At 45.9% G+C, this 14,159-nt stretch overlaps 1 protein-coding gene across 1 annotated transcript in view; it reads left to right on the top strand.

Annotated features, from left to right (window-relative positions):
- Positions 1 to 14,159, top strand: part of LOC147706476 (alpha-2-macroglobulin-like protein 1) — a 312,029-nt gene that overhangs the window by 45,025 nt on the left and 252,845 nt on the right. The window contains exon 6 of the mRNA XM_086929615.1: positions 9,400 to 9,484. Within this exon, the coding sequence (XP_086785741.1) occupies positions 9,400 to 9,484 (85 nt within the window). The remainder of the gene's footprint in view (positions 1 to 9,399; positions 9,485 to 14,159) is intronic.

Genomic DNA, 14,159 nt, shown 5'->3' with positions numbered 1-14,159 from the left:
TGAAGGAAGAACTTCAACAGCTGGAGAAAAGAGGGATCATCGAGCCGATAGCCTGTGCTGAATGGCTATCGCCGTTGGTGGTGGTGAAGAAACCAAACGGAAAGGTCCGTTTATGCGTGGACCTACGTGAATTGAACAAAAATATAGTGGTGGAGAAGTTTCCTCTTCCCCGGATAGAGGAGATGCTGGCCAGCACAAGGGGTATCCAGAGGTACTCCACCATAGACTTGACTTCAGCGTATCACCAGATAGCGTTACACCCAGAGAGCCGCAGCTTAACATCATTCATAACCCCCTTCGGATGCTATCGATTCCGCCGCATGCCGTTCGGTCTAGCCTCGGCGGCTGCAGTATTTCAAAAGCTCATGCATCAGCTGTTTCAGGACCTCAAGGGAGTGCAATACTTCCAGGACGATATATTGGTGATGGGTCAGGACAGGATGGACCACGACAGGAAGCTGGAGGCGGTGTTGGGCATCCTGGAAGGGAAGGGCCTCACAGCAGAATGGGCCAAATGCCGGATAGGGATGGAGAAGGTAACGTACTTGGGCCACGAAATCAGTGCTCAAGGTGTGACTCCCAAGAGTGAAAATGTAAAGGCGATCTGCGACGCACCATCACCAGCTACCAAGGAAGAAGTCAGGTCATTCCTGGGAATGGCGGAATACTATGGGAAATTCATTGAACATTTCGCCTCGAAAACTCACCACATGAGGCTGTCAACCCGTGAGAACAGCGAGTTCTGTTGGTCAGAGGAAGCTCAACGGGAATTTGAAATGATAAAGAGAGAAGTGGCAGGGGCAATTCCCCTGCAAGGGTTCGACCCCCAAGGAAGCACCATACTAACCACAGATGCAAGTGATAAAGGACTGGGGGCAGTCCTCATGCAAGACCGAGGTCAGGGGAGAGTCGAGACCATATGCTTCGCATCCCGCACCCTGAATGACACTGAAAAGAGATATAGTGTGATTGAGAAAGAAATGTTGGCGGTGGTGTGGGCCATGTCCAGGTTCCGGCAGTTCCTGTGGGGCACGAGGTTCCGGTTGAGGACTGATCACAAGCCCCTCCTCAAAGTGCTCACATCTAGTGGACATGCGGAAGCAACTCCGAGGATCTCGAAAATGTCGCTCAAATTAATGGAGTTCCGCTATGATGTTGAACACATTCCAGGGAACAGGAACAAAGTGGCGGACTACCTGAGTAGGGCGGCAGCGATGGAGCCCAGCCCAGAATGCCCCGAGGCGGGGGAAGAGTGGGTCGCACTCACCGAGGACCTCGAAGTATCTATCAGCAAACAAGAATGGAAAACGGCATATGACGGAGACCCGAACATGGAGCAAGTGAAGGACTACATTGTGAGAGGCTGGCCGGACAAATGCAAATTAGAGCGCGGCCTTGTTCCCTACTTCGAGGTGAGAGAGGAACTATCTATGGATGACCAGGGAACATTTCTATACAGAGGGGAAAGAGTCATACCCCCGTCAACGATGATACCCAGATTGATGGACATGTTACACGAAGGCCACCTGGGAGTGGGAAAACTGAAACTAAGGGCCAAGCAGAATTATTGGTGGCCAGGAATGGACATAAGAGCGGAAAGACACGTGAGAGAGTGCCTGAGGTGCCAAGGAGCGGACAAAACGCTCAAACCATTGCGCCCTGCCCTGGGAAAGATTGATCCTCCACAAAACCCGTGGGAGGAACTGTCCATAGACATTTTGGGGCCAGTGCTGAATGCACAGGGTATACAGAAATACATTTGTGTAATGGTGGATCGTTATTCGAAATGGCCGGAAGTAAAGATCGAAGAAACAATGGACACGGAGAAAGTAGTCAGCTTCATGGCAGAGACCTTCGTGAGAGAGGGCATCCCTAAGTGTGTCCTCAGTGACAATGGGCCCCAATTCCGCTCTGACAGATGGAACCAATTTATGCAAAGAAATGGAATAGCGTCTAAACACACATCCATATACCACCCGGCGGGGAATGGGTTGGTGGAGCGCTTCAATAGAGTGGTGATGGGCTCGATACAAGCGGCTATTGCAGACAACAAAGACTGGGAGGCGGAGATATGGCACATGGTGTGGGCGTATCGGATAACTCCCACGAACACTGGCTATAGCCCTTTCCAGATATTAAGGGGCCGGGAGCCGTTCACCCAAGACAACAGGATATGGAAGGACAGAGTTATCAAGAGTGAGTGGTCACCGGCAGTGGTGCAAGCCAATCTGAAGAAGGCACAAGCAGTGTATACCAAACACTATGATGCAAGGAGGAATGTAAAAGACACGGCCCTCGAAAAGGGGGAATGGGTGAGAGTAAGACTGTCCACTCTACAGAGAAAAGGGGAAAGTAAGTACAGCAGGCCCCTGAGAGTTGTGGAAATCAAGGGCCGGGCGGCCCTGCTGAGCGATGGAAACGTGTGGTCGCAGGATCGCATGGCCAGGTGCAATAAAATACTCAACTGGAGAAGCAGAGACAACAGGGATGAGAGTGAGAGCAACAGTGACCCCTCCAGTGACTATGGAGGTGAAGACCCGGACTTAGGAGAAAGTAGTAACGAAGATCAAGGGGCCAGTGCAGAGTGTCAGCCGGAGGAAGACAGCAGTCGGAGTGTGCCTGGCGCGGCTGCGCTAGAGAGTGGACAGAGTGAAGAAGCAACGACTGCCAATTCCCCGGTAAGACTGACGAGAAGGGGCAGGGCGGTGGTCCCACCAGTGAGGTTCAGAGACTATGATATGAGTCAGGACTTGTTTACATAACTCTTTGGAAAAAAGGGAGATATGTAGTGAGCGCGCTTGCACGGCACGTCACGTGGCTACGTGACGTGCGTTGACGTAGAGGCGCGGCAGGCGTAGCGCGGCATTGAGAGCGCGAGCAGGCTGGGCGCAGGACATGCTTTGCGCTCCTTGTGCGTATGTACTTGAATAAAGAAGTTGGCACCGTCATCCGACTCCGAGAGTTATTGGGGGAAGAAAGAGTATCATTACAAGGGAGATTAAGTGATTTGCCCAGAATCACAGGAGTTTTTTGGCGTCGTTACCGAGACTCGAACCCAGATCCCCAGGTGCGAGGTCGAGCGCCCTAGCCGTTAGGCCAACTGTATCTGGCCCCTGGGATAGTGCAATGAGAGTCCCCATGGAGTCACCCAAGTCCACTATTCTTGTGCGCTAGACTGACATTATATGGAGCTCCTGAGGAACTATACAGGCGTTTCTGAGAAGTGTTTAAAAACTCGTGCTCTTAAAGTCAGCTTTTGTTGCCTAATTGACAGGCTCTCTGTTGAGCACTTTTGATCTGCAGACTGGGCCAAGAGGGGGCCTTTCTGTTTCAGTGCACAAAGGAGAAATCCACCGCTTTAAACGGGCAAGTGTAGTACCGTATGTCATTTTAAATGCCACTGCACTTAAAAAGGCCTTCAGCTAAAGTGCTAAATGGCAAGCAATACTCAAGCGTTGGCACAGCCAACAGGCCTCGCCTTTAAGACCAATCGGCTTTGCAAATGATTTTAGCCCTGCTGTACAGCATCCCTGTTGCTGTGCAGCATAGCTAAAACAAAAAGAGAGAAAAAACATTGTGTAGGCACAGGCACTAAGCACGAAGTTCAAACAAACTACGGAAAAAAGAAAAAATACGAGGAGTTGGCGGGGAAGCAAGACCGGCAGGGCAAAGCAACGTGGAGAAGGGTTGGAATCTAAGAAGGAGGAAGCTACAGGAGGGTGGAAGGAAGCAACACAGGGGTGGGCGGAAACAACACAGGAGTGCGGATGGGGGAAGCGTCACGCGGTGTGGGTAGGAATGGAAATGGAAAGAGAGCAACGTAGGAAGGCATAAGGCATGTAGGGGAAAGAAAATGGGTCAGAGAGAGCGCAACGGGAATTGAGAAGCGCATGGGCAAAAAAGCAACACAAGGGAAGAAGCACCCAAGGGCGAATGCATCATAGGGAGTGGATGGGGAAATGCAACAAAAGCTTGGCGGTGGGGAAGTACATAGGGGAAATAGCTGGAAAACACATGCACTTTCTTGTAGTGCTTGAACAAAATATTGAAAAGTGTCATCTAAAAAGAGACCGGGGCGGAGGCCTCCAGGGAAGGGACAAAAGCACAAAGAGGAGGTAAAAGTCAACACACTGTAACAAACAAGAAGCAAGCAAAGGAAAGCGACAATGAAACCATCTGCGTGTATGGAATGGGCCGGGCTCTATGCCCACTGTAGGCTGACAGAACATCTCGCAGCCGAGAGCGCATGCGCTGCCCAGCAGGTGAGACCTACAAAGCTGCAGAGTGGGCTCCCTGCGTTCCATTCTGTTTGACAACAGAGTCATCTATTGCCACCCACTCAGTACAGGGGCATTTCAAGAATGGCAGTAGTTGGGAGGCAAAATATCCCTCTGCTCTTTGGGGTGGGGTAGCCTGTTACCTGCCAGGCATAGCCCGAAGGAGATGGGGCAAACCGACTGACTAATGGTGCATTTGTAGACAGCTTAGGGCTGAGTTTGGTCAAACCTTTACTGGATTTATATACTACTTTACAGGGCAAGGAGGTGATTTCAAATTTGTTTTCGGAAATGCGTTGGCAAAAGATGCGCTTGTAGATTTTGACAGTAAATTTTCAAAACACAGTAAAATTTAAAGGCTACTTACTTCAGATAGCTGTGGCAGAAAAGGATACAAGATGCTTATGAATGAAATACCCAAAATAGTCTGCTAGTACATTTGAGGGCAAAGATCCAGGGGGCATATTACCAAGGGCATTATCGCCGCTTTAGCGGGAATTTTTCCCGCTAAAGCGGCGATAATTGTATCGCCCTATTACCTAGCTGTAGCTAACGGTATACAACCGTTACCACACATCTTTTACCACGAAGTACTGTTACAACGAAACCATTACAACGCAAGGGTATTTACAACGCATGTATTTACAACGCATTACACTACAACGCAGCTACTATTACAACGCATACCATTACAACGTAAGTATAGGTAAGTTTATCTTTTTTTAATACATTTCTTAGGGGTATTGGGTTATGGGGTACAGGGGTATTTTTAGGGTTCAGGGCTGGGTTTGGGTTTTGGGGTACACGGGTATTTTTAGAGTTCAGGGCTAGGTTTGGGTTTTGGGGTACAGGGGTATTTTTAGGGTTCATGGCTGGGTTTGGGTTATGGGGTACAGGGGTATTTTTAGGGTTCAGGGCTGGGTTTGGGTTTTGGGGTACAGGGGTATTTTTAGGGTTCAGGGCTGGGTTTGGGTTTTGGGGTACAGGGGTATTTTTTACATATATATTTACAAATTCTTTAATAAAATTTAATTTAAATAATTAAATTATTTAAAAAACTATTAATTACATTATTTAAAAAAATTATATACTTACCTATACTTACGCTGTAATGGTATGCGTTGTAATAGTATCTGCGATGTAATGTCATGCGTTGTAAAGGTATGCGTTGTAAGGGATCCTGCGTTGTAAAAATTGCGTGCTAATGGTATGCGTGGTAAAAGTATGCGTGCTAACAACATATATCCGTAGCTAACACCAGTTAGCGACAGCTAGTAGGAGATAGAGGGCATTTAGGTGCCCACTTTGCATGTCAGCGATAATTATCGCTAATGACATGCAAAGTGGGCGTGCCAAGATGTTAGCGACTGGAAACAGTCGCTAACATCGCTATCTTCTATTACCAACTTTTGGAGATATTCGCGCTAAGTGCGAATATCTCCAAAAGCTAACACCTGCCCTGAGCAGTTCTTAGCCATGTTATCCAATGGGAGGTGGATAACATGGCTAAGAGCATTAGCTCGGTAATCCATGAATATCACTGACTTTACAGTGATATTCATGCATTTTGGCCGATTTTTATCGCTTAGGAGATAAACCTTGATAATAGCAAGGCTACTAAGTGATAAAAATCGGCGGAGCTCGGCGATATTAATATTGCCGCTAAACCAAATTAGCAATAATCGTTGCTAGTTGTTGGTAATATGCCCCCAGGTGCGAGAGTTAGGAACAGTTTAAACATTGTATGAGCTGCATGCAGCACACAATGAATGCTGACTGGGGGCAAATGCAACATGGAGCTGGCCTGCATGTGGCAGATTCAGACCTAAAGCTGTCCTACACTGGAGACACACACCCTCATCTTCATACTCCAGCGATGTGACCAGTGAATAAGGATTGACACCGCATGGAATAAGTCACCCCAACATCAGTGGTATATCTCCAAAATTTAGGGCGTCACAAAATGTTCTCTGAACAATTCTTGAACACCGCAGTACGAATAGATTTGAAGGATAGCTCCAATCTACAGAATATCTAAGGGGCATTTTAACAAGCCCCAATCGCCTCCGGAGCGTCACTTTTTGTGACGCTCTGGTGGCATAGCGCCATTTCTGATAATTGCATGGTAGCGCTAAGCCACTTAAAATGACTTAACGCCACCTTGTAAATATCCCCCTTTCCGCCAAAGTGTTCTGCGGCACCGGGGCTTGCAATGGCTGTTGTAGCGGGTGTTCCACCGCAACACCCATTGCTTCTTGACACTGCCCCAAATTTACAAGGCTGGGGCAGTGCAAAAATGAACACCAGGGAATAATTGGTTTTGGGATGGCGATGCAAGGAAAAATGATTAATTTCTCCTTGGTTTTTGCTCTTTCTAGGGGTGCTGCAGAATAGAGCAAATCTCAATTACTGATTGTTTATGTGCAGGAAGGTGTCGCTTCCAGCACATAAATAATGTCTCCTGCAGTGCAGGCACCCTTGCAACAAGGCTGCAGCGTGCCTGCGTTGGTGCTAGGCAGCTTTTTTTGCGCCATCGCTTGGAGAAACACAGGGGTGCACCGTATTCTTGTGAATACGGGGCATCCCTGCGTTTTAAAAATCTGAGTGTGTTGTTGTCAAATTTGGCATAGCATAGCACTCCCAATTTTTTTTGTAAATATGTCCCTTGGTGTGGATTACACAGCCCGTAGAAAGTGACATGGACATGTTAATGTGAACACCTTTATTTACTGCACAACTGAACTTTTTTTTTCCTCTGCAGAAATAACGGGCCTCATTTACAATATTTTGACGCACAGCAGCACAGCAACGCAGCAAGCCTTCCTGTTGCGCTGCCGTGTGTAAAAAAAAAAGGGCAGGAATGCGCCGTATCTACAAGATATGTGCAAAAACAACTGGGGTGAATGTATGACATTTTTCTGCATTCTGTCCATCAACTGTGGTTTTTGCATTTGTCACCCCGAGTGGGATGGGTATGCTCAGATGTGAGTCTCATGCTCTCCACACCACTGGATTCAAGCAAGCCGGGCTGAAGACGGCTGAAATGCCAGAAACCGGTCCTGGGAAGCTTGATTCCGGTCCAGGGAAGGCGTGGCTTGGCAGTTCGGTCTGGACTGTTCCCATGAGGCACAGGGTCAAGGCTGATTTGCATATGGCCATGTCTGAACTGGGGTGGTGTGGAGTGCACAAAAAAGATGCATTTAGGCCTACATCTTTGTACTGGGGTGAATGTATGACATTGTTCTGCATTCTGTCCATCAACTGTGGTTTTTGCATGTATCTACAAGATATGGCGCTTTCCTGTCCTGATCCCCTTCTCTGGCACACAATGGGCTGCCATGCGCCAAAGAAAGCACCCTTGTACCTTGGTGCAAGGGTATCTACGTTGTTGTGGTCATTGTTTTTGTGGTCGAAGGGACACCTTCCAGTGCAAATCACAAGAGGTATTTTTCTCTTTCTATGTGTGCTGCAGAATGCCACACACATTAAAAAAGGAAAAACAAAGGGAAAGAAAGGTATTTCTCCTCGATGCGTAACCCCTTATGCCTCCTCTGGGGAGGCGCAGGAATCTGACCTATTCCCAGGTTTACAAACCCTGTAAGTCAAGGAATGTATGAGGTTCCACGGATGTTGCGTGGGAACCCCCGAAGCAGAGCCCATGGTACGCCTCCTTCATGCAGAGTAATTCGTGAAAGGGGGCCATGAAAAGCCATGCAGGGTGGATTTATGTGGCCTTGTAAATATGCGCAGGCACACTGCGCCGCAGGTGCTTTAAAAAAGTGATGCACTGGTGATGCAACGGACTTGTAAATAAGCCCCCACGTGCCCTATACCCTTCCCTCTCCCACTATTCGGGCGTGGCTTTTGGGTTGTGCAACCAGTGCAGCCACACCTAGCGCTCACTTTGTTGGTTGCAGCTGTTTTTAAAAATAACTTTCGGTTTAAAAGCAGGTAACTTCCTTGTACGACCAGCAGTTTACAGGCAACAATAAAAATGTCAACATAACTCTGGTGATTAATGTTCCTACTGGTAAGACATCAGAATTTTGTCTAGTCTAGTGGCAGTTTCAGTTCATCATCAAGTAGCCCGGCAGGTTAATGTGCCTGCTGCAAAGAATGTATTTACCATTCAGGTCACAGAACTGAGAGTGAGTGAACTATGAGTAGCACTATAAAAAATGAAATATATGTCAGAAAGAGGCTATGAAGAGATGAGGTGCACTGTTGGAGAGTGGTTGTGAGGGAATTAATGGAGAAGTAGGCCATGGGGATGCCAAACAAGTCTGTCACTCCATAGAAAAGCACTGCCTCCACCAAACAAATGTGTGTGTGTGAGTGTGTGTGTGTCTGTGTTTTCTCAAGGTTGAATACTACCTTCAATTTGCAGTGGATGTTCCTGCCTTTTTCAGGCATTAATGCAAGCAATGAAAATATACACCCATACCCTGGTTTGGAAGTAAATAATTGTTATGTTTGGAGGCAGTGGGCCCCTCCCAACCCTGGGTACTGTGTTAAGAAAGAGAAACTTGTTCTGGGAGTCAAAAGTGTCATGTCTGGTTTCCTGAACAGCACCTAAAATTGGTATGTGTTAGGAATTCTAATTGGTCAGTGTGAGCTGCCGTATTAATTGCTATGTGATGAGTTTAGGGGAGTCTCTGGCATGACGTATGCCTGACTTCTGTGCCTGCACATGGGCATATGCTGTAACTACCCCAATGTGTCTGTATCCTCAAATATGTTTATAAAAGGGTGTCAAAGTCTTCTGAAATGGAGCAGGAGGGCTATTCTGCCTTCAGGTTGCATGACGCAATTGGGGCCCCAGTGACCCTACTGTAAAAATCTAACAAGTGACCCCTAAAATTGTACTTAGGTTGTCTGCCTGTTAGTCATATAAAGTCCTTGATTCAAGGTCCCCTCCCCCACCAGACACCTACAGTATGTTATTTCATTCTTTATGAATTAAGACTCATATTGCCTAATATTTCTTACCCAATATACACATTATGGAGCAGAAGCCTCCCTCCTCTGGAGGCAGTGCTCAGTGATAGGCTAGGAATGGACTGTGCGGCTTCTTGTTTCATTGATTCTGCCTTTTCAGCTTCTCATCTGTCTCTTCCCTCAGTTCACCAGCGGTTTGAAGTCACCTTTGTGGAGCCCTCCTTCGTCTCCATCCGCGACACCGTCATCCGTATTCAAGTCTGCGGCAGGTACTGTACAGTAAAAGTCGCTTCCTACCATGACTTACGGCGGTTATGCATGTATGTAATCAATACTGTGAGGCGTCCACTCTTCCCAGGGGGCCTGTAGCATCCCTACAATTTGGCCTATCCCAGCTCCACCTACTGAATACACTCCAATGGGGTCTAGCTATAGTAAATTCTGGATGGACAACATTATGCTTACCTTTATATGCTATCATATTGTTCCTTTTTTTATAATAATGAAACAGGTTAAAATATCATTTGGTATTGTGACCATTTTTACTATGCTGTGTTATGCTTTTATTTCATTATTTATGTAGCAGCGAAATGTAATTTTAATTATTTAATATTAATATTATTGTTCTGTATTTGGGTTTTGGGGGGATTGGATGGGTAGTGTTTTTTAAACTATACATTAATCTCAGTTGATTAAAATGTTAATTAGTTAGTATCATTAATAACCCTAATTCAAACACAGCGAACATGTAAAAATGGAAATACAATAAAGCAATACCATCACAAAATATGCCACACAACACTGCCTAATTAGATTTTACTTGCCATAAATTTTGTGAACCCTGCTGTATAATCTGGTCCTTTCTGCTGATGTGTAATTCCAGTGCCCCTGCTTATAACTGCTATCCCTATAGAAGCAGGTTTTATATATATATATATATATATATATATATATATATATATATATATATATATATATATATATATATATTTACCGTCCTTTCTCCTGCCTAGCTATACGAAAGGGTAGTGGAAAACAATTGAATTAGGTTAAATTAAAGTAAACGTGCCAAATGCCACTATGTTTAATACACGATTTACAAAAAGCGCTGCATGCACATAGAATATTCCCCCCCCCCCCCCAAATAACACTGAAATATGGTTAAAAAAATGTAATTGACACTGCGCATACAGTTAGTGCTTCATTTTAATGTGAAAAAGTATTTATAATGCTAGATATATAATAGTACATAGGGTAAAAAAATGAACCAAAACAAAATAACCTCATTTTGCTTTACGCACCGCATAAACCTAACGCTAACACGAAAACTGTGCAGCAATTACATGAATGTGTTTTCACAGATCCCTGAGTGCTACCCACACTCGTCCTCTGTACACTTTTGCGGAGGTCTAAGAGACAAGCATATGTGGCACTATCAGTGCTTGAAATGGAAAAATAGAAGTGCAGGTACTCTGTACCAGAGTACCTGCTTGTTTCTGAGAAGTGCCGGTACTCTCCAATTAAAAGTATTACATTTCTCTTGAGAAACTTCTTAGAATTATACAATTCTGCATATTTTGTTGATCACTGCTCCCTAGTGCTGCATCTTTTATGCACGGAAAGCAGTTCATTTGTAAAACGTTACTTGTACACCCAGATGTCGCAGGTCCCTGTTGCTGTCTGGAAACAATACATATCGTTTGTTTAGTGAAAGGCTCCAGCAGCATCATCAGCAGCTGAGAGTACATGACATATCTTGTTTTCCCCATTAGGTTAGAGCTGCAGACAGACCCTGGAGAAAGCTATGGGGAAATATTTAAAGGTCAATAGGCTTCCTTTGTTAACTATAAATCCTAATAAAGCCCGTCTAAGCTAAATGATGTGCAAAACAATTGGTTCTCAAAATAACAACACTGTCCATTCAACACAAAAAAGCCCTTTCAGCCAATGAGCTGCAAACACATTATGCATGTAAAACTACACATTGTTCGCAAACACAGCCCGCTGCCAAACACAAAACAAAATAAAAGCTGTTTCAGACGGTGGAGGCAGCTTGAGTGGGAGCTCAGCCTGAGCCAGGCAAAGCCTTTCCGAGGAAAAGGGGGGAGTTGGTCAGGACGCAGGTGGGGGCATGGGCTGCTGGGATTTAGCTGCAGCCTGAAATGTCTGCCTCTAGGATGTGGTTCTTACAGGGTAAAAGAAATATCCAAAAATGCCCCTCATCGCTGCACCTTTAGAAGGTGCCTCAGCCTCTCATTAACCACATTCCACAAAGACAGCACAGCCCAAACCATTAGCCGAACACCCCTGTTGCAGCAGCGGAGCATAACAGCTGGTCTTTTCCGGCTTGAGAGGAGGTGGGAGGGACGAAGGCTGCAATAAGATGCAAGCTGCCACAGGCCTGGAGCACCCACAGTGTATCAACACCAGGGCAGAAAAAAAAGGTATTAAAGTAGTCCCCCTACTAACAGATAAAGACAACCAAAGGTACAGAGACTGTACTTAGTCCCTGCTGCCTGGGAGGAAAAAAGAGTAAAAGGAGGGACAAAGAGGCCGGACTTGCCAATAGCAAACAAGGATTTTTAAAGGACACTGAAACAAACAAATCAAAAGCAGGGGGGTGTTTTATTTGCCCACAGAAAAGTATACTAAAGTATGCAGGAGGCCATACGCTTACGCTCGACCTATAAACTAGATATCTGTATAAAACTAAAAAAGAGAGGCCCAACCTCTTCTCCAAGCTGTAATGCAATCTCCGCCCAAGTGTTGTGCCTTTGACTGGTAATAAGACCGCCGACTAGAATAAAACACTAGGCATTTCAGCTTTCCAAAATAGATTTTGGGATAGCCAGACGAGGGACTTCAGGGCAGTGAGACCCACATTGTGAGTGGCACAGCTATCCTGTTTGCCCCTCTACTGCAAAACAAAGACCAAGACGTGAGTCTGCGACCATAGCCACCTGATGCTTTAAAGCACCTATGCACCCGCGCTCCATAGCATGAATCCAAGGAAGATGACGATCCCAATGGGGTCCCTAGATCCACAAGAGCTAAGTCCATACCTTTGTTTGCCCGGACTGGACTTCCAGGTGCTGCCTGCAGCCTCTTTCTTCAAGCCTCCTCCAACCGCGAGAAACTCCAGCATTGATCCGATGCCAAAAGACACCACTGCACAGGAGCCCCACAGCCCAAGAAACAGTGGACCAAGTGTGTCCCTATGTGCCAGAGGATCTCTAGGATCGAGCCCCCCTTTGTGTTCCCCCGGGCTTGTCCCACAGTCCCAGCTTGAAGCCTCTGTAACAGACCGTTCTCTCATTGAAGTGAGAGGGACACCTCAGCACCCGGACACCCCAGAGCTCCCCAAGATGACCTGTTGGTGTGGCCTTGGACCTTGCCCCAATCTCACCTTAAGTCCAGAAGAACAGTCCCCGAAGTCGCTGACAAGTGCCCGAATGCAACACGTTTTTCATCCATAGGATAACATTACCGATCCAGAGAATGCACAGGGTCCATTTTTTTAAAATTGTAAATTCATACCTTAAAAAGTACTTACCTGATTCTGATGTGCTTGCTATATACAGTTATATAAAAGTACGTTATTTTTATGAATTGGGGTTGGGTTTCTTTATTGAGTATGGTCCCACTACTGCCTTTGTGTGTGTAATAAAAACTATATATAAATGATATGCCTGACTGCTCACCCACACCACCATAAAAGAGAACATTTGGGGTGTAATTTGTTCCTCTGAAATTCCTTTAAGGTTTGTCTGGACTCTTTGCACAGTATACTTCCTTTTAGTATACCATATAAAGAGACAGCTTTCTACAGCGCCATCTTAGGTTGGGCTGCATCCCTCAAACTTTGATGGAACACCACCATCTTGGATTGGGAAATTAGAAATCTTCTCAGAGGCATGAGCAAGGCACTCTGGGAAAAAGAAGTTCTGAGGAGGGAAACCTGTCTCCTAAAATGGCCCCAGGAAGGGGAGTGTTGAGCTGTATGGCAGCACCGGCAGGCCAGCCGCTATAAGATAAGTCTTATGGAGCGAGGCAGGGGCTGCGGTGCACTCACGCTCCCTGTTTCCCCCACGACCGATAGTCTTCTTCACACCCCGCTGTGACGGCTTCTCCTAACGATAGCAACAAGCAGGACCTCATGAGTTCCTTGGCTGCTGTTCTGACAAAAATACTCCTTTAGTTTGGTGGTATAGCAGGAGCAAGAAGCTTTAAGTTGTAGAGAATAATTTTATCAGAAGACTATTGAAGGTACTAAAAAGTGCACCCACAAAACTTCTGCCACTCTGAATTAGGGCTGGATTATATATAGGACTGTGTTGGCCTTGCTCCTCTGTTATTATGGGTGAAGATTCGGCCTTCTCGAGAGATATCAACAGCAGTAGCGGCCCATAGTGAGAGTGTTGCCGGGCGCTGACGTTGGGCGGGGGAGGGGCAGGGTGGGGGGTAGTAAACTACGGGTTACGGACGATTCGAGGTAAGTAAATATATAAATAAATAAAATGAATGTTGTTGCACGCGCTGCATCCCATTTTGCGATTAATTAATTCAGAGTTTCTAGAATCAAGATTGAATATTCTGTTTACATCAATGACAAAAATTGATACTATTCAACCACTGAAACCACTGCACTGAATTTCAGTTGAAAAAAATTTATTTTCTTTGTACCTTTGTGTTTATGTCCTTTGGAGTCAATTGCGTCTTCTCTCCCAGCAAACGTATACCCCAATATTCTGAAGAGCACAATCTTTACTCCATCTCCACTCATATGATGTACACAAATACTGGTGCTTAATCTGTATAGGAACAAGTGCAGTGGTCCAAACTTTTGCTTGGAAACCCATGGCTGGCACTATTGAAGATCGGGATGCTGAATGCCAAGGCTGCGTAGTCTTGATTCCACCTCATGCTTCACCACCAGAAACTTCC

The sequence above is a fragment of the Lissotriton vulgaris genome, chromosome 7 (assembly GCF_964263255.1).
Source record: "Lissotriton vulgaris chromosome 7, aLisVul1.2, whole genome shotgun sequence".
NCBI lineage: Eukaryota > Metazoa > Chordata > Amphibia > Caudata > Salamandridae > Lissotriton > Lissotriton vulgaris.
The sequence above is the reverse complement of the archived record's forward strand: the minus strand, read 5'-3'. Positions and strand labels throughout refer to the sequence as shown.